At 40.8% G+C, this 22,879-nt stretch overlaps 2 protein-coding genes across 2 annotated transcripts; one reads left to right on the top strand and one right to left on the bottom strand.

Moving 5' to 3' along the window:
• Positions 1-6,003: 6,003 nt before the first annotated feature.
• LOC132558285 (major facilitator superfamily domain-containing protein 6-like protein B) lies at positions 6,004-7,194 on the bottom strand. The gene has a single exon (XM_060222828.1). It carries the CDS (start codon positions 7,192-7,194, stop codon positions 6,004-6,006), a length of 1,191 nt encoding a protein of 396 aa, XP_060078811.1.
• A 9,864-nt stretch (positions 7,195-17,058) lies between these two features.
• LOC132558284 (uncharacterized) lies at positions 17,059-18,348 on the top strand. Its single transcript, XM_060222827.1, has one exon. The coding sequence runs from the start codon at positions 17,059-17,061 to the stop codon at positions 18,346-18,348; it is 1,290 nt and encodes a 429-aa protein (XP_060078810.1).
• Positions 18,349-22,879: the final 4,531 nt, after the last annotated feature.

Below are 22,879 nucleotides of genomic sequence, written 5' to 3'. Positions count from 1 at the left end.
CCGAGGGAATCACGACTACACCGAGGGAATCACAACTACACGGAGTGGAACCCAACTACACCGAGGGAATCACAACTACACGGAGTGGAACCCAACTACACCGAGGGAATCACAACTACACGGATGGAATCACAACTACACCGAGGGAATCACAACTACACACGGAGTGTCACCCAACTACACCGGGGAAATCACAACTTCACCGAGGTAATCACAACTACACCGAAGGAGTCACAACTACACCGATGGAATCACAACTACACCGATGGAATCACAACTACACCGAAGGAACCACAACTACACCGAGGGAATCACAACTACACCGATGGAATCACAACTACACCGAGTGCAACCCAACTACACCGAGGGAATCACAACTACACTGAGGGAATCACAACTACACGGAGTGGAACCCAACTACACCGAGGGAATCACAACTACACGGAGTGGAACCCAACTACACCGAGGGAATCACAACTACACGGAGTGCAACCCAACTACACCGATGGAATCACAACTAGACGGAGTGTCACCCAACTACACCGGGGAAATCACAACTTCACCGAGGTAATCACAACTACACCGAAGGAATCACAACTACACCGATGGAATCACAACTACACCCAGGGAATCACAACTACACGTAGTGGAACCAAGCTACACCGAAGGAATCACAACTACACCGAGGGAATCACGACTACACCGAGGATATCACAACTACACTGAGGGAATCTTAACTACACGTAGTGGTCCCAACTACACCGAGGGAATCACAACTACACCGAGGGAATCACAACTACACCGATGAAATCACAATTACACGGAGTGCAACCCAACTACACCGAGGAAATCACAACTTCACCGAGGGAATCACAACTACACCGAAGGAATCACAACCTCACTGAGGGAATCACAACTACACCGAGGGAATCACAACTACACGGAGTGGAACCCAACTACACCGAGGGAATCACAACTACACGGAGTGCAACCCAACTACACCGATGGAATCACAACTAGACGGAGTGTCACCCAACTACACCGGGGAAATCACAACTTCACAGAGGTAATCACAACTACACCGAAGGAATCACAACTACACCCAGGGAATCACATCTACACGGAGTGGAACCCAACAACACCGAAGGAATCACGACTACACCGAGGGAATCACGACTACACAGAGGGAATCACAACTACATGGAGTGGAACCCAACTACACCGAGGGAATCACAACTACACGGAGTGGAACCCAACTACACCGAGGGAATCACAACTACACGGAGTGGAACCCAACTACACCGAGGGAATCACAACTACACGGAGTGCAACCCAACTACACCGATGGAATCACAACTAGACGGAGTGTCACCCAACTACACCGGGGAAATCACAACTACACCGAGGGAATCACGACTACACCGAGGGAATCACAACTACACGGAGTGCAACCCAACTACACCGATGGAATCACAACTAGACGGAGTGTCACCCAACTACACCGGGGAAATCACAACTTCACCGAGGTAATCACAACTACACCGAAGGAATCAGAACTACACCGAGAGAATCACAACTTCACCGAGGGAATCACAACTACACCCAGGGAATCACATCTACACGTAGTGGAACCCAACTACACCCAGGGAATCACAACTTCACCGAGGTAATCACAACTACACCGAAGGAATCACAACTACACCGATGGAATCACAACTTCACCGAGGGAATCACAACTACACCCAGGGAATCACAACTACACGTAGTGGAACCAAGCTACACCGAAGGAATCACAACTACACTGAGGGAATCATAACTACACGTAGTGGTCCCAACTACACCGAGGGAATCACAACTACACCGAGGGAATCACGACTACACCGAGGGAATCACAACTACGCGGAGTGGAACCCAACTACACCGATGGAATCACAACTACACCGACGGAATCACAATTACACGGAATGCAACCAAACTACACCGAGGAAATCACAACTTCACCGAGGGAATCACAACTACACCAAAGGAATGACAACTACACCGATGGAATCACAACTACACCGAGGGAATCACAACTACACGTATTGGAACCCAACTACACCGAGGGAATCACAACTTCACTGAGGGAATCACAACTTTACCGAGGGAATCACAACTACACCGAAGGAATCACGACTACACCGAGGGAATCACGACTACACCCAGGGAATCACAACTACACTGAGGGAATCATAACTACACGTAGTGGTCCCAACTACACCGTGGGAATCACAACTACACTCAGGGAATCACAACTACACGTAGTGGAACCAAGCTACACCGTGGGAATCACAACTACACTGAGGGAATCTTAACTACACGTAGTGGTCCCAACTACACCGAGGGAATCACAACTACAACGATGGAATCACAACTACACCGAGGGAATCACAACTACACGGAGCGGAACCCAACTACACCGAGGGAATCACGACTACACCCAGGGAATCACAACTACACGGAGTGGAACCCAACTACACCGATGGAATCACAACTACACGGATTGCAACCCAACTACACCGATGGAATCACAACTACACCGAGGGAATCACAACTACACCGAGGGAATCACAACTACACTGGAGGAATCACAACTACACCGATGGAATCACAACTACACCGAGGGAATCACAACTACACGGACTGCAACCCAACTACACCGATGGAATCACAACTACACCGAGGGAATCACAACTACACGGAGCGGAACCCAACTACACCGAGGGAATCACGACTACACCCAGGGAATCACAACTACACGGAGTGGAACCCAACTACACCGATGGAATCACAACTACACGGAGTGCAACCCAACTACACCGATGGAATCACAACTACACGGAGTGCAACCCAACTACACCGAGGGAATCACAACTTCACCGAGGGAATCACAACTACACCGAAGGAATCACAACTACACCGATGGAATCACAACTACACCGAGGGAATCACAACTACACGGACTGCAACCCAACTACACCGATGGAATCACAACTACACCGATGGAATCACAACTACACCGATGGAATCACAACTACACCGAGGGAATCACAACTACACGGACTGCAACCCAACTACACCGATGGAATCACAACTACACCGAGGGAATCACAACTACACCCAGGGAATCATGACTACACCCAGGGAATCACGACTACACTGAGTGCAACCCAACTACAGCGAAGGAACCACTACTAACAATTACTCGAAGTGGAACCCAGCTATGTCGAAGGAATTCCGACTAAATGGAGTGGAACGAAACTACGGCGAGAGAACTACCATTACACGGAGTGGAACCCAACTACACTGAGGGAATTCCTTCTACACGGAGTGGAACCCAACTACATCGAGGGAATTCGGACTTCACGGAAATGAACCCAAATAAGCTAGGGAAATCATTACTACACGTAGTGGATCAAAACTATGCCGGGGGAACTACAAACAGATAATTCTGACGAAATCTATGGAATCGCGACAAAGCCAAATTAATTTCTATTAATCAGAAAATACACATCAGTAAAGAGAAACTAATGCTTTGCAGAGGTAATCATAGCCATGAGGGAGTCTCATCTATGTTGAAGCAGCATGTAATATTCAGTGCGACTTAAATAACCATTCTGATCATCTTGGTCTCAAATTTAGGTATAGAGCTACTTATTTTGTGTTCGTTAATCGCTAAGGAATTTTCGTCTGTGACCTTTAGACTTTCGGAAAAGGTTATTGCTTCGATCAGACCATAGGTTGTCTAATTACCAAGGGTGAGGTTATTTTGAGATCGCTGATGTGGCTTTACTTTGCCCCCATCTGCTGTCGTAGTTGTTATTCTCGCGATGCTTGGCAGAGCGGATTGCTATCACAACCAACACTGTCGTTTTTCTACGCTTGGGGGTGCGCATAAATTGAACTTCAATCTTGTTCTTTTAAAACATATTGAAAAAAATGAGAATACTGATATGAATGAACCCAGTTTTTGCATACATCTGTTCCTTCGTATGGTAATATTTTCTTCAAAAAAAGATACTTTGCAAAGTTCAAATAATATGTTAATATAGCACCGTAATAGGGTCGGTACATGGCTATACGACCGTAGTATATAGAAATAAAATTTGCCTCCCTGGAATCAATGTTTTTAGTTTTCACTAAAGTAACAGCAAGAAAGATGTCGTGTCCTATTATACAGGGAGTGAGAAAAGTACCTTGTAAACTGCTTCCCCGGTACCAAGATATTTGTATAAAGCCAAAGCACTTAAACCAACGTACATATTGTATACCTAGCAAAGTATACATATTCTAACGTAAGATATACTTTAGATTCATAGAAAGTTCTTTCTGGCCATCGTAATCATAACTCGACGTAAATACATATAATTCTTGAATAAAGAGTTCATATAAGGGAGGTTACTCTAACAGAAAAATAATACTTCGGCAGTGAGTGCATACTTATCGTCTGTGAGACAATAACAGTGATCCAGGCAAAAATCCTATGTCGCCAGTCAAACGATCACTAATTATATACAACATTACATTTACATTATCGTGGGAAGACTTATTTACTTCTCGGTGTCTTGTTTCAGTCTCTGACAGTAACAAATATTATGTCCTTTTAAAGCTTCGCCGTTTTCATATCATTTGTAGAATCTCGAAAATGCTTTTCATAACTCCATTTGACAAGCTAGCTACCTTTCAAAATGGAGCCGTCTGCCGGCTTTCTTTTTTCACTCAGTCTGAGTCAGAGAACTAGCGCGCTTTTGAGCAAAACACATCTAAAAATAACTGTTTGGACAGCCTTGCCTTTAATAGACAAATTAGTATATACACTGTAAGATATAACCGCAAACCTCAGATCAAATTGGATACCGAAATTTTCATGTGGTTCTTCAAACAGATGTTATTCAATAACTGGCCTTAAATTGTTTGTCTGTGATCGAATACAGACCGATAACATTTTCTATGTTATAACTGACCTGAAGGGTTGTGGTCGTTAAACGGTTAAAATGGACCCTTGAAAATTTGGAATTCGTGGAAGCGTATTGCCATACGTTGGATTAAGACCATTATTCAAACCCGAAATGATCACAGAATATAAAGTATGTATAGTAAAGCACGATTTCAACGAACCCGAGGGGTCACATTTTAAAGAACCCGAGGGACCGGCTTTTAACGAACCCAAGGGATCACATTATTACGAACCCAAGGAACCACATTTTAACGAACCCGAGGGACCACATTTTAACGAACCCGAGGGACCTTATTATAATGAACCCAAGGGATCACATTTTAACGAACCCGAGGGACCTTCTTATAATGAACCCAAGGGACCACATTATAACGAACCCGAGGGATCACATTTAAACGAACCCGAGGGACCACATTTCAACGAACCCGAGGTACCACATAAATCACTTTCTTACCCTTAAATATTCCCAATAACGTTATAACGAGCTACTGATCAAACAAGTGTCGGTCTGTAATTACATGTACTATTGGTATATGTTTTCCACTAAGAGACCTCACTTCACTGGGTGGAGTGTTTACTTCAGGTGGCCGGGATCCGAGGTTCCCCGATTGACGCTCCCTATCTGTGGCGGTTGTTTTTTTTTTTTCAGGAAGCTGAGAAACGCATCAGTCTGTGTTGGTGTTATTGTGTCCTTGGGCAAGACTTTATTGGAATGGCTCTGCATGACAAGCTACAGGCCTATATTACTTAAATTTCTTAATGCAAATATTCATGGGTTTTATATAGTATTTTGAATTTATAGATCATATCCACGGGGAGTTTGAAAGGCTGCAACGACAGCGACTCATTATCAACGTAAAAGTGTAATAGAGTCCTTCAGGGGACTACAGAAATACTAACCAACGAGAATTCAGTATAGGGCTCGTGTTAATTAAACACATTATCAATTAATGAGCAATTAGCCGGAACTAAACTTCGTACTTAATATTACATTACTGTCTCAATGTTCAAGATACATATGTAAGTAAATGTATAAATGAGTTACCACATCCGAAGTGACAGCCCCGTATAACTGCCTGAAGAGTTGGAGCTGTCCCGGAGGGAGCCAGTATACTGCTGTAGGAAGTTGCCGCAGCCAGAACGAGGCCCATGTTGAGTCCGTACAGGATCTCCACGGCAAGAATCTGCCAAGGGTTGGTCAGGAATGAGTAACACAGAAATCGTATTCCGAATGACACAAATCCCAGATAGATACAGTTCAGATGACCAAACTTTAGGATGATAGGACCAGATGCAAATAAAAACACGGTTTCAACCATACAGCTAATGAGCAGTGTCGCACCAGGAACGATAAGCAGTGTGTTTCCAAGGTAATCTTCTAAAAACCAGAAGAGAAATGTTTCACACGCGCCGAGCATAAACCCGAGACAAGTCAGCGCCAGGAGAAACATGACGATATTAGGATGTTTCAGGAACACACTTAAATTCCGGGAGAAATTTATACACAGAATATTTCTGTCTATTGGGAGAAGACACGACACAGCCGCCGCTACTGACAGCAGAAATACGAAAATATAAAACGAGAAATTATAATTAGTACTGATATCTGTGCTTAACAGATCAACCAAAATGGCGGAAGTTACGGCAAAAATGGCAAATCCAAGAGTACCCCATAACTTTTGTTTGCCCCATAAGTTACGTTTTTCTCCTCCGAGTATATTTTGAGTTATAGCATCCCCGAGTCCTAATATTGGCGCCTCCGATATGTTCCCAAGTAGATAGAGAATGAGAAAGAGCCAGAAGGTCGAGGTCATTTCTCCTGTGTCAATTTTCTCCATATGTAAGCAGGGCTGGTTTGTCACGTCCGTGCACGTGACGTTACACGAGAGTTCCATGTCCACGGGACAATTCATGTTAAAGTAACTGTCGCTGTTGTAGGTTAAATTACTCAATAAGAAGTTGGCGCAGTTTGTGTCTTTTTCTATAATTACTTCACCGGAAGTGTCTTTTCTCAACGACAGGTAAATCTGCGATAGAGATATGCCTAAGTTTTCATTATGGTTTAGATTCAGGATATAATCCTTACATCGTTGTGGCTGTTGGTCATTTCCAGGAGATCCACAAAACCCTACTTCCGGTTTCGAATTACTACTTCTTATTTTACAATTCAATGAACACTTGATGCCATGACTTTCCATCCATGAAAATGAAGGCCAAAATTTTCCTTTGTTATTTTTATAATTAAGAGAGGTCAATTTTGTTGTCCGATATTTCTTGAAATCGATCTGAACATAGTTCGTGAACAAAGTTGGACAATGGACGCCATTTTCAAAATGTTTTGGAATGCAGTCATGGATGTATGAGTTAAATTGATTACAATGTATTATGGTTTTCATTTTTACGGAATGTTTGTAAATGCCTGTTTCAGGTACAAGTAGTAGAAGCAGATGGAACACGCCATTAAGAAGACAACACGTGATCAAGATAAGTTTGTGCTTTTGGATTGTGTCTGCAAGGTTTCCAATGATTGGTCTAACTAAATAACCAATGAAAGGCATCGTCCCATATATCATGCCAACTTCTCTCGAGGTGAGTCCAATGTGTTTCATGTAGAGTGTCACAAAAGGGTAAAGGCAGCCCATACCTGTGAAAATTGTAATTTTAATAATTAAAACATGTTAATGAATGGTAGAAAGATAATTGGTCCCTCTTAAATTCTACAGAAAGATTTATTTTAAATACCAGTAAGGAATTTTGTTTTCACCTAAAACGAATCAATAAAGATGGTGAAATCTTTCAACTGCAGAACTATCCTATTATAAGAGAACAATGAAATTTATTGGAGAAACGCAACATTTGTCAGATTCAAACCCGTCACTTTTTCCATATATTATCATTATTATGAGCTGCAGTTCAGTCGTATATATAAACAGACATCGACATCTGTTAGAGTGTTTCCATACATCAATTCTACAGTAATACAAACCACATCATCACACCAGATTTATTTCCAAGGAATTCTGTTGAATAATTCTACACGTACATAATTTAATGTTGGATTCTCGTGACGACATTTAACATTAAAAGGTTCCACGTAAACTTTACGAGAGACACATGAACCAACACCAACCTTGCAGAAGATATGTTGATTTCATGTGGTTACAATCTGGATGTATGTGATGATATCTATGTTTAAATCACAGTAATTGTTGAGCCGATCATGTCAACTCCGAGACTGTTTGCCGACCAATAAAAGGATACAAAGTCACTGATGTATTGGTATAGTACTTAATGTAAGGTGCACAACAAGATTATCAAAGATAAGAACAATTCAGATTAAAATCACGAAACATTTGATGGCGACGCAAACGACACAAAACATAATTCGCTCTCTATTGGTATAACCAATGATAAGATTCTCAGTCAGTTTCAGTTAAAACATCAGTCAGACATCTGTTTAACATTCTCTGTCTCCCGTTATAGATGTCATCAGTCAGACATCTGTTTAACATTCTCTGTCTCCCGTTATAGATGTCATCAGTCAGACATCTGTTTAACATTCTCTGTCTCCCGTTATAGATGTCATCAGTCAGACATATGTTTAACATTCTCTGTCTCCCGTTATATAGGTCATCAGTCAGACATCTGCTTAACATTCTCTGTCTCCCGTTATATATGTCATCAGTCAGACATCTGTTTAACATTCTCTGTCTCCCGTTATAGATGTCATCAGTCAGACATCTGTTTAACATTCTCTGTCTCCCGTTATAGATGTCATCAGTCAGACATCTGTTTAACATTCTCTGTCTCCCGTTATAGATGTCATCAGTCAGACATCTGTGTAACATTCTCTGTCTCCCGTTATATATGTCATCAGTCAGACATCTGTTTAACATTCTCTGTCTCCCGTTATATATGTCATCAGTCAGACATCTGTTTAACATTCTCTGTCTCCCGTTATACATGTCATCAGTCAGACATCTGTTTAACATTCTCTGTCTCCCGTTATAGATGTCATCAGTCAGACATCTGTTTAACATTCTCTGTCTCCCGTTATACATGTCATCAGTCAGACATCTGTTTAACATTCTCTGTCTCCCGTTATATATGTCATCAGTCAGACATCTGTTTAACATTCTCTGTCTCCCGTTATAGATGTCATCAGTCAGACATCTGTTTAACATTCTCTGTCTCCCGTTATACATGTCATCAGTCAGACATCTGTTTAACATTCTCTGTCTCCCGTTATATATGTCATCAGTCAGACATCTGTTTAACATTCTCTGTCTCCCGTTATATATGTCATCAGTCAGACATCTGTTTAACATTCTCTGTCTCCCGTTATACATGTCATCAGTCAGACATCTGTTTAACATTCTCTGTCTCCCGTTATACATGTCATCAGTCAGACATCTGTTTAACATTCTCTGTCTCCCGTTATACATGTCATCAGTCAGACATCTGTTTAACATTCTCTGTCTCCCGTTATAAATGTCATCAGTCAGACATCTGTTTAACATTCTCTGTCTCCCGTTATATATGTCATCAGTCAGACATCTGTTTAACATTCTCTGTCTCCCGTTATATATGTCATCAGTCAGACATCTGTTTAACATTCTCTGTCTCCCGTTATATATGTCATCAGTCAGACATCTGTTTAACATTCTCTGTCTCCCGTTATACATGTCATCAGTCAGACATCTGTTTAACATTCTCTGTCTCCCGTTATACATGTCATCAGTCAGACATCTGTTTAACATTCTCTGTCTCCCGTTATACAGGTCATCAGTCAGACATCTGTTTAACATTCTCTGATATAACACCGTTTCATCTTTTCGATTTAATTCTATTGATATAAACGGTGACTACACAATTATTCAGTGACAATTGTTATGAATAGAGTTAAAGGAACTTTTATGCTGACGGTGAATATCACTCCGGAACAAAAACATCCGCAAAAAAACAAAAAGGAATCTTTACTCACCAGCAAGTGTGAAAAAGTAGAACATCTTGACCGGAAGTAAGGTTCTGTTAACTTGATACCATTTCGCTCTCACCGCATCTTTACTCGCTTCACTAGAATCGGACATGGCGGTCAGTCTGAAGATAAAACAATACGATTAACAATGTTAGAGTCCATCTCACATTTAACTACCGGACGATACATTCCGAGACCTGTTGTTGCCTTCTGTCCGGACGATACATTACGAGACCTGTGATTGCCTTCTATCTGGACGATGCAGTCCGAGACCTGTCATTGCCTTTTATCTGGACGATACAGTCCGAGACCTGTGATTGCCTTCTATCTGGACGATACATTACGAGACCTGTTATTGCCTTTTATCTGGACGATACATTCCGAGACCTGTTGTTGCCTTCTATCCGGACGATACATTACGAGACCTGTTATTGCCTTCTATCCAGACGATACATTACGAGACCTGTTATTGCCTTTTATCTGGACGATACATTCCGAGACCTGTCATTGCCTTCTATCTGGACGATACATTACGAGACCTGTGTTATTGCCTTCTATCCAGACGATACATTCCGAGACCTGTTATTGCCTTCTATCCAGACGATACATTACGAGACCTGTTATTGCCTTCTATCTGGACGATGCAGTCCGAGACCTGTCATTGCCTTCTATGTGGACGATACATTACGAGACTTGTTATTGCCTTCTATCCAGACGATACATTACGAGACCTGTTATTGCCTTCTGTCCGGACGATACATTACGAGACCTGTTATTGCCTTTTATATGGACGATACAGTCCGAGACCTGTGATTGCCTTTTATCTGGACGATACATTACGAGACCTGTTATTGCCTTCTATCTGGACGATACATTCCGAGACCTGTTGTTGCCTTCTATCTGGACGATACATTACGAGACCTATTATTGCCGTCTATCTGGACGATACATTACGAGACCTGTTATTGCCTTTTATCTGGACGATACATTCCGAGACCTGTCATTGCCTTCTATCTGGACGATACATTCCGAGACCTGTTGTTGCCTTCTATCCGGACGATACATTCCGAGACCTGTTATTGCCTTCTATCCAGACGATACATTCCGAGACCTGTTATTGCCTTCTATCCAGACGATACATTACGAGACCTGTTATTGCCTTCTATCTGGACGATACATTCCGAGACCTGTCATTGCCTTCTATGTGGACGATACATTACGAGACCTGTTATTGCCTTCTATCCAGACGATACATTACGAGACCTGTTATTGCCTTCTATCCAGACGATACATTACGAGACCTGTTGTTGCCTTCTATCCGGACGATACATTCCGAGACCTGTTATTGCCTTCTATCCGGACGATACATTCCGAGACCTGTTGTTGCCTTCTATCTGGACGATACATTCCGAGACCTGTTATTGCCTTCTATCCGGACGATACATTACGAGACCTGTTATTGCCTTATATCTGGACGATACATTCCGAGACCTATTATTGCCTTCTATCTGGACGATACATTCCGAGACCTGATATTGCCTTCTATCTGGACGATACAGTCCGAGACCAATCCTTGCCTGGATCTAGACGATACAGTCCGAGACCAATCCTTGCCTATATCTAGACGGTACAGTCCGAGACCAATCCTTGCCTATATCTTGACGGTACAGTCCGAGACCAATCCTTGCCTATATCTAGACGGTACAGTCCGAGACCAATCCTTGCCTATATCTAGACGGTGCAGTTGGAGACTAGTCCTTGCCTATATCTAGACGGTACAGTCCGAGACCAGTCCTTGCCTGTATCTAGACGGTACAGTCCGAGACCAATCCTTGCCTATATCTAGACAGTACAGTCCGAGACCAATCCTTGCCTATATCTGGACGGTACAGTCCGAGACCAATCCTTGCCTGTATCTAGACGGTACAGTCCGAGACCAATCCTTGCCTGTATCTAGACGATACAGTCCGAGACCAATCTTTGCCTATATCTAGACGGTACAGTCCGAGACCAATCCTTGCCTATATCTAGACGGTGCAGCCCGAGACCTATTACTGACAGCAATTAATTAATTAGAATTAATTTGAAAAAGATAATTGAAATATGGAGTCATATACATGTAGAACTTTAATCAAGAACATGAAAACATTGCGAATCCAATTTCATAGTGAATAATACAAAAATATCCCAATGCTATTTGTTTCCGGAAACTTTCCTCCCTTGAGATCCAAGCTCATGGTTTAGAGATCGTTCTCAGATAATGTCATTATTTCAACAGAACTTCTTCTGGTTTAGGAGTTTTGTTGATGATAATCATGTTCTCCCTCGCTGGATTTGAACGATATACAACAAGTGTTACATAAGAGTGTGCAATTTAAAACATACGCACACGTTTCCATCCGGGTTATCATCTCTGTGGTGTGTTTATAAGCCTTACATAGGGCTATTAACTACAACTACTCCGTTTGATGTTTTAGGGATGAATTCCTTGCTTAGATGTTTTAATTACTAGTTTATTACTCTGAACAACAAACATTTACTGTCACCATGGTAACATTTTCCGGATGTCTACACTGATTTAATTATTTACATCATGTTTTGTTTTTATTTACATTTTGATAAAAATATTCTTACAATTTCTTAAAACAGATTAATCTGAAACGTTGTGTAGAGCAAAAAATTAAAAGTGGAATGTTGTGTCACGTGGTGCCTGTAATGTGGGACAGGATGTGTAAGATAGTAGCCAACACAATCCATGTATGTTATTTCTAACTTAATTGAGTTTTAAATCCCTCTCCGTTGTACCCGCCCGAGGCATTTCAAAGAGCACGTTTATTCCATTACCGGCGCAGATTCTGGGTTTATTAAAACTCACCGAGGTCGAGTGTTGTTAGTTTCAGTACAAGTATTGGAGTTTAACTATTTTTTTTGTATTTTCGTTGTTAAAGTAAGGAACCAAGTTTTCTTGTCAATAATTTTAATTTTGTTGAAACACCACAGTGGTGTAAACAACATGAATGATTCAAACGTTATCACTATAATGGTACTTCACTAAGTGGACTATACGTACGGTCTACAAGACTTCCCTAAATTACACACCGAGAAGACCCGTTTTCTATTTTAATGGAGACATTTGACTTTAAGTAATCATAAATAATTGAAACAATATAGAGATTTAATGTTTTCTCCTAAAGGAGATTTCGTTTCCTACCGTCGTAAATCTCTGATATCTTGCTGGAGAGTTGGCCTGACAATTCCAACCAAATTACAATTTCTCCCTTAAAGTTTATTGAATAGTGATTTATAGCGCCAGCTGAAGGCAGTGATTGTGTGTTATTGAGGGTCACGTCTTTAATGAAAATTGTATTTAACGTCTTGGATTCAGTTTTATAATACTTTGAGAGTTAAACGTTCCAAGACACATATCAAATTCCCACAACATGTTCATAATTTTTAACACAATATGCTGATCTGTTTAAACACAATATGTTGATCTGTTTAAACACAATATGTTAAATCAGTTTAAACACAATATGTTGATCTGTTTAAACACTATATGTTAATCTGTTCAACACAATATGTTATCTGTTTAACACAATTTGTTAATCTGTTTAAACACAATATGTTGATATGTGTAAACACAATATGTTAATCTGTTTAAACACAATATGTTGATATGTGTAAACACAATATGTTAATCTGTTTAAACACAATTTGTTAATCTGTTTAAACACAATATGTTGATCTGTGTAAACACAATATGTTAATCTGTTTAAACACAATATGTTGATCTGTGTAAACACAATATGTTAATCTGTGTAAACACAATACGTATATCTGTGTAAACACAATATGTTAATCTGTTTAAACACAATTTGTTAATCTGTTTAAACACAATATGTTTTCTGTTTAAACAAAATATGTTGATATGTGTAAACACAATATGTTAATCTGTGTAAACATGTATTTAACACAATATGTCAATCTGTGTAAACACAATATGTTAATCTGTTTAAACACAATATGTTGATCTGTTTATACACTATATGTTTATCTGTTTAACACAATATATTGTTGATATGTGTGTAACACAATATGTGTTTTAACACAATATGTTAATCTGTGTAAACACAATAAACAAACACAATATGTTGATCTATTTAAACACTATATGTTGATCTGTTCAACACAATATATTATCTGTTTAACACAATTTGTTAATCTGTTTAAACAAAATATGTTGATCTGTGTAAACACAATATGTTAATCTGTTTAAACACAATATGTTAATCTGTGTAAACACAATACGTTGATCTGTGTAAACATAATATGTTAATCTGTTTAACACAATATGTTAATCTGTGTAAACACAATATGTCAATCTGTTTAAATACAATATGTTAATCTGTGTAAACACAATACGTTAATCTGTGTAAACACAATATGTCAATCTGTGTAAACACAATATGTTAATCTGTGTAAACACAATATGTCAATCTGTGTAAACACAATATGTTATTCTGTGTAAACACCATTTGTTAATCTGTGTAAACACAATATGTTATTTTATTTCTAATACGTCATATCTATCTATTTCTCGCAATATTTGCACAATTACATATATTTGTTATAAAGTATATCTCGTCTTTTAAATTACATTAAACAAATTCTCATCAATTTGAATATTTTGTATTGAACATTGTCTTTTGTTTTATATCGGAGTCACGTGTCTTAATGTGTATAATGCGGTTTACAGTATTGTTTCGCCATATTATAGTTAAAATGTGTGTTATTCGCTTGTGTGTGTTGTACAATCTCCGAGATTTCAGGCCGTAGAAACTGTCTTTATCCTTGTTTGAATGTTTTATTTAATTCGAATATTGGCATGGTTGATGATATACACATGTACTTGACGTTGTTGTTAAAAAAAAAAAAAATGAAAATTATGAAATCTATTGAATTACAGAGCTGAAGCGCCTCTCCATATCGATGTTGGCATTCATTATGGCCATTTTCCCCCGAGTGGCCTGCATACATGTTAGGCCTTGTCATTACTGACCAGTCATAGGAGTTTAAACGTCTGTGTGATGTAGTTTCTATAACTCTAAATTGAAAGATGCTTTTAACATTCTCTGTCTCTATACCAGACATAACTAAACAAACCTGATTTATTCCTTTCAGGGCAGCGACGGACAAGTTATTTCAAAATATGCATTTATTTATTAATCTTAGTAATCGATATAGTAGAAGCATTTCACTAACATTTAACCGCTGGAAAATGGAAAGAAATGTATCAGGACAGACGCCAAAAAGGTAATGTAAGTATATAACAAGTTGCCCTTAATAATACCATATACAGTATGTATAAAGTGATGTTATAAATGTTATAATGCTATTCAATGTGACTTAGGTAATAAAAGGTAATGACATACACACATCCCCGTTTCCTACATAACATCTCAGTCGGTCTACCACCTGTGGTTAAGTTTACCATAAATATCCCGCCCAGCTCAGCAGCCCCGTCAACATTATATACCAATACGTCATATACGGTAGTTAGTCCTATTTATTTGTCGATATTTTCCCTATTTATTCCCGGAAATAGACTGATACTAAGATCGATACCTCGGCATAGGAGATAAAACATCGTTGTCTGAGGACTTACGTGGACAAGTCTCTCCTAAATTTGTCAGCATCCGCGAAACTCAGATTGTAAATGTCGTGTTTTTTTGACGACAAATTGAGACTGAACGACACTACAAGCGATTATTTCGATAATAAAACAGATTTTTTGACAACCTCCACACAATCTATGTAACATAGTTGCTTGTGTATAGCGGTAAACATGATCATTACAGGGGCTGTAAATTATCTCCCCAGGAAACCCTGGTGTGACAAGGTTTTCATAACAAACCAGTAAAGTATATGTCTATAGTGGAAGGTTTACTCCTCGGGCTTCATTGATTTAGTATCTATTATCAAATTTACCTTTCGAGAAACTCCACTATATTGTATAAAGTAACAGTATACGCATTCCTTTCTGTCTAAGTACCCTGTCTAAGTACCCTCTACCGACACACAGTTACTTATACTGTATACTAATAATACCTCATACCGAGGATAAATTCACGAGAACATCTTTTAGGAGTTTCGTTACAATGTCTTGCATGTCACTATTGGTATACCAATAGGAACTCATGGTGTGCCTCTCCTGGTGTAATTTATATACACTGTAATCATAACATATCCAACTGGATAAAAGACTGTGGCCTTAACGTCATATTGATATGTTGTGGATTAGAGAATCAGATACCCCGACCATAGAGTGGATGATGACCCTGTATCACGATATTATTGATCGTGTATGGTCTGGGTATAATCTGTTAAAGTGTTCATTTTACTGTAAAATTTTAGACGAGACAGAAAGCTCGCCAATGCCTGTCAGTACGTATACCTAAAGTCACAACGGATTGTTCAATAGTTAAAGAAAGGAGACAACATTAGACGATTCAGTATGTAATCATACATGTTGTGTAGACTATTTTTACATATGGTGGCTGATTCGGGACATCGTAATATCGCTTCGTTTAATGGGAAGCGAGAGTGCTGTTTCAGAATATAACTTTTGTAATAGATAAACAAAGTTCTGACTTCCATTCGAAAATAGACTTTGAAAAATGAATTTGCTTCAATCCATAGATCATATTAACTGGAACAAAACCTGCTTTGGTAGCATTTAAATAACTAAATAAAAATCCATTTCGAAGGTCGAACAATCTGAAATGAAAAAGGACTAAAATATTTCAAGATTTACTAGATATCATAAAAGTTTCGTCACGAAATTGAATGAAATATTTACTCGAATGTAGATTTTTTTCTTTTCGTAAAACTAAGTTTGTTTGTAGATAAGAAATAGTAGTCGGTGAACATGAAATTTTGCTATATCATCATACAAAACGACCACGATACTGTCAGAAATACAGAATATAGTCTCTTTTTAAGCAATGGTACCAATACATTGTTGAATGATATCTACCTCCCTGGCTTTCAGAAAAAAATATTCTCTGTACATCCACAAGTGGACATGAAGCCGGGTATCAGAGATGGTGTCGGGTATCAGAGATGGAGTCGGGTATCAGAGATGGAGTCAGGTGTCAGAGTTGGAGCCGGGTATCAGAGATGGAGTCAGGTGTCAGAGATGGAGACGGGTATCAGAGATGGAGCGAGGTATCAGAGATGGAGTCAGGTGTCAGAGATGGAGTCGGGTATCAGAGATGGTATCGGGTATCAGATATGGAGTCGGGTATCAGAGATGGAGTCAGGTGTCAGAGTTGGAGCCGGGTATCAGAGATGGAGTCAGGTGTCAGAGATGGAGACGGATATCGGAGATGGAGACGGGTATCAGAGATGGAGCGAGGTATCAGAGATGGAGTCGGGTATCAGAGATGGTATCGGGTATCAGAGATGGTGTCGGGTATCAGAGATGGAGTCATATATCGGAGATGGAGTCGGGTGTCAGAGATGGAGTCAGGTGTCAGAGATGGAGTCGGGTATCAGAGATGGAGTCGCGTATCAGAGATGGAGTCATATGTCAGAGATGAAGTCATATATCGGAGATGGAGTCGGGTATCAGAGATGGAGTCGGTTGTCAGAGATGGAGTCGAGTATCAGAGATGGAGTCATATGTCAGAGATGGAGTCATATATCGGAGATGGAGCGAAGTATCAGAGATAGAGTCGGGTATCAGAGATGGAGACGGGTATCAGAGATGGAGTCATATGTCAGAGATGAAGTCATATATCGGAGATGGAGCGAAGTATCAGAGATGGAGTCGGGTATCAGAGATGTAGACGGGTATCAGAGATGGAGTCGAGTATCAGAGATTGGGTCGGGTATCAGATATGGAGTCGGGTATCAGAGATGGAGTCGGATATCAGAGATGGAGACGGGTATCAGAGATGTAGACGGGTATCAGAGATGGAGTCGAGTATCAGAGATGGGGTCGGGTATCAGATATGGAGTCGGGTATCAGAGATGGAGACGGATATCGGAGATGGAGACGGGTATCAGAGATGGAGCGAGGTATCAGAGATGGAGTCGGGTATCAGAGATGGAGTCAGGTGTCAGAGATGGAGTCGGGTATCAGAGGTGGAGTCATATGTCAGAGATGGAGTCGAGTATCAGAGATGGAGACGGGTATCAGAGATGGAGTCGGGTATCAGAGATGGAGTCGGGTATCAGAGATGGAATTGGGTATCAGAGATGGTATCGGGAATCAGAGTTGGAGCCGGGTATCAGAGATGGAGCGAGGTATCAGAGTTGGAGCCGGGTATCAGAGATGGAGCCGGGTATCAGAGATGGAAGCGGGTATTAGAGATGGAAGCGGGTATCGTAGATGGAGTCAGGTATCAGAGATGGAGACGGGTATCAGAGATGGAGCCGGGTATCGGAGATGGAAGCGGGTATCAGAGATGGAGACGGGTATCAGAGATGGAGCCGGGTATCGGAGATGGAAGCGGGTATCAGAGATGGAGTCAGCTATCAGAGTTGGAGCCGGGTATCAGAGATGGATTCATATATCATGAAAGTGGTAACACACAGATCAGTTTATATATCATGAGAGGTAACACACAGATCAGTTTATATATCATGAGAGGTAACACACAGTTTTAGGCAGAGTACAATGTGAGTCCATGCATAAAAAAAGGACGTAGACTTGATAAGCTGGAATTTATTTCTTGTGGATAAATATATTTAATGACGGAAAACAATACTGATGTTTGGCGCTTTTCAAACCTAAGTACAAAGAGTAAAATATATAACGGATGAAAACATCGTACAACGATATAAACATCTGATATAGCTCCAGGAGAACATTTCATTATCAATCAATTGAAAAGATATATTATTTACTAGAATATCGTCAACCCACAACCTTATTGTTAAAGCTGTTGGTTGACGACATTGCTCAGTATAAAGACAATGAAAATCTCTATATTTTTTCCCTTTAAACTCTCAGTCACCAAGACGTGTCTTTCGTGTTTCTTTTTTCCTTTTATAGACTAAATGGCAGGATCCGACGAGCCCTTTTTCCTAAAGAAGAATTTATGATGACATTGTCTGGAAATATACACACGCCGCCGCGACCCTAACTAGATTAACATCTGTCGTTTATAAAACTCCTGACCAATCATCACTACTAAGATTTAGGACAGTTTACAGGTTTCAGTCTGGAGCGGTATTTTCAACGTCTGTTAAACGGGGGTTTTCCTGGTGAACATTTGACGTCCATCAGACTGCCGGACTTAAAGCTTCTGTCATTGTCCTCAACCGCCAATTACCCATAACGGACATTTCTTGTCAGGTCTGAGAAGATACGATACGTATCTGTCAGCGATCTGTTTAGTGTAAGTCTGGTAGAAGTCTCGGCGATCAGCCTAAACACTTGTCTCTGGTGCAGGACATAATCAGGACTTTGTACTTTAGTGGAATGGGGCGATCACCACGTTGTTCATAAGAGGTTGTCACGAAATAAACCTGATGGAAAGTGAACGAAAACCCCAGGAATTAGACACCTACCCAGTAAATAATAGGTAGGGAGGAGAGGGACAGACAGACGAGGCGGACAGACAGGCAGACGGACGGGCAGACAGCAAGAGACAGACAGCAAGAGACAGACAGACATATTTGTTTCGTTCACTGTCATTTGCCCTTTTTTATGAATATGTGAAACTATTTATTATTCCAGGAACGCGGGGTATATACAGTTGTGCAACTGAAGTACATGTTAGGGTGGGTGGCATTGTGATTATCGTGTCATTTCTGGTTGACAGTATTATCTAAGGTACAATGGGGGGTTGTTGTTGTTACCCTCCTATTTTACGGGGGGTGTAACCTCCTAATTTAGGGGTACTCTCCTAACTTATAGGGGGTACCCTCCTAACTGTCGGGGTACTCTCCTAACTGTCGGGGTACTCTCCTAACTGACGGGCTACTCTCCTAACTGACAGGGTACTCTCCTAACTGACGAGGTACACTCCTAACTGACGGTGTACTCTCCTAACTGACAGGGTACTCTCCTAACTGACGGGGTACTCTCCTAACTGACAGGGAACTCTCCTAACTGACGGGGTACTCTCCTACCTGAAAGGGTACTCTCCTAACTGACGGGGTACTCTCCTAACTGACGAGGGTACCCTCCTAACTGACGGGGTACTCTCCTAACTGACGAGGGTACCCTCCTAACTGACGGGGTACTCTCCTAACTGACGGGATACTCTCCTAACTGACGGGGTACTCTCCTAACTGACAGGGTACTCTCCTAACTGACGAGGGTACCCTCCTAACTGACGGGGTACTCTCCTAACTGACGGGATACTCTCCTAACTGACGGGGTACTCTCCTAACTGACAGGGTACTCTCCTAACTGACGAGGGTACCCTCCTAACTGACGGGGTACTCTCCTAACTGACGGGTTACTCTCCTAACTGACGGGTTACTCTCCTAACTGACGGGGTACTCTCCTAACTTATAGGGGTTAAACTCCTAACTGACGGGGTACTCTCCTAACTGACGGGTTACTCTCCTAACTGACGGGGTACTCTCCTAACTTATAGGGGGGTAATCTCCTAACTGACGTGGTACTCTCCTAAGAGATTGGCATGTTGTAGATACAGGCAGGCTGTAGAGATTGACAGGTTGTGTTGTAGAGATTGACAGGCTGTAGAGATTGACAGGCTGTAGAGATTGACAGGTTGTGTTGTAGAGATTGACAGGTTATAGAGATTGACCGGTTGCAGTGATTGACAGGTTGTAGAGATTGACAGGCTGTAGAGATTGACAGGCTGTAGAGATTGACCGCTTGTAGAGATTGACAGGCTGTAGAGATTGACAGGCAGTAGAGATTGACAGGTTGTAGAGATTGACAGGCTGTAGAGATTGACAGGTTGTAGAGATTGACAGGCTGTAGAGATTGACAGGCTGTAGAGATTGACAGGTTGTAGAGACTGACCGGTTGTAGAGATTGACAGGTTGTAGAGATTGACAGGCTGTAGAGATTGACAGGCTGTAGAGATTGACAGGCTGTAGAGATTGACCGGTTGTAGAGATTGACAGGTTGTAGAGATTGACAGGCTGTAGAGATTGACAGGTTGTAGAGATTGACCGCTTGTAGAGATTGACCGGTTGTAGAGATTGACAGGCTAAAGAGATTGACAGGCTGTAGAGAATGACAGGTTGTAGAGATTGACAGGTTGTTGAAGACTTTGACAAATGTTTATGGATACCATACAAAACCAATATAAAGTAAAAAACAAATGGGTTGGTCCGCGTGCGGTTTGAGAGAGTGACTTGCATCAATCTAGATTTCCATGGCTGGCGATTGTGATAAAGCAGGAAATTATTACTGCCTTTATATCACCTTGTCCCAATTGCTTTTTTTTTTTTTTTTTTTGAATGGTTTGTGTAAATCTTTCCGTTGAACATATATTGCCCTTGCCTTATCGACGTTAAGCTGAACTATGTTTTCGTTCACATGGGTTTTTATCTTAAGATAGTTTGATATACATTTTGATAGGAACACACCGTTAATTGTTTTGAAATGAATCACTAGTTTCCAATATACACAGAAATTCAAGCCTTAACAAGTTGTTTGGAAGTTTGCAGAACATAAATACTACACAATGACAAGGAAAATGATATCTGTTCAGTATTTACAACACAACATATCCTGATTTTATGTTTAGCACGCTATCTATGAGGGTTATAAAACATAAATATCTAGGTCTCTCTCGTGAAGCCTCTCGAATTGAGACGTCTGATAGCTCCTTTTATTTCTCATTATTCCCCGAAACATATATATATCAACAGACCCATCTATTGTTGATATTTTAAAAATTCACAATCCGTGTTCATTACAGTCTTAACTGCATCCATAACACCAGTATGTAAAATTTTGGAATCAGAAGAAATTTCTTCTCTATCCATACAGTGATACATATAAAAGGCCGAGGGAGTCCGACTTGTGCTCTCTTCCCTATCCATACAGTGGAACATATAAAGGCAGAGGGATTCCGACTTGTGCTCTCTTCCCTATCCATACAGTGATACATATAAAGGTCGAGGGAGTCCGACATGTGCTCTCTTCACTATCCATAAAGTGATATAAATAAAGGCCGAGGGAGTCTGACATGTGCTCTCTTCACTATCCATAAAGTGATATATATAAAGGCCGAGGGAGTCTGACATGTGCTCTCTTCCCTATCCATACAGTGGCACATATAAAAGGCCGAGGGAGTCCGACATGTGCTCTCTTCCCTATCCATACAGTGGAACATATAAAAGGCCGAGGGAGTCTGACATGTGCTCTCTTCCCTATCCATACAGTGGCACATATAAAAGGCCGAGGGATTCCGACTTGTGCTCTCTTCCCTATCCATACAGTGAAACATATAAAAGCCGAGGGAGTCCGACATGTGCTCTCTTCACTATCCATAAAGTGATATATATAAAGGCCGAGGGAGTCTGACATGTGCTCTCTTCCCTATCCATACAGTGGCACATATAAAAGGCCGAGGGAGTCCGACATGTGCTCTCTTCCCTATCCATACAGTGGAACATATAAAGGCAGAGGGATTCCGACTTGTGCTCTCTTCCCTATCCATACAGTGATACATATAAAAGCCGAGGGAGTCCGACATGTGCTCTCTTCACTATCCATAAAGTGATATAAATAAAGGCCGAGGGAGTCTGACATGTGCTCTCTTCACTATCCATAAAGTGATATATATAAAGGCCGAGGGAGTCTGACATGTGCTCTCTTCCCTATCCATACAGTGGCACATATAAAAGGCCGAGGGAGTCCGACATGTGCTCTCTTCCCTATCCATACAGTGGAACATATAAAA

This window comes from Ylistrum balloti, unplaced genomic scaffold (genome assembly GCF_031769215.1).
Source record: "Ylistrum balloti isolate Yb309-2 unplaced genomic scaffold, AGI_CSIRO_Ybal_v1 Utg370778, whole genome shotgun sequence".
Lineage (NCBI taxonomy): Eukaryota > Metazoa > Mollusca > Bivalvia > Pectinida > Pectinidae > Ylistrum > Ylistrum balloti.
Note: the sequence above shows the minus strand (reverse complement) of the source record. Positions and strands in the feature narration are given on the sequence as shown.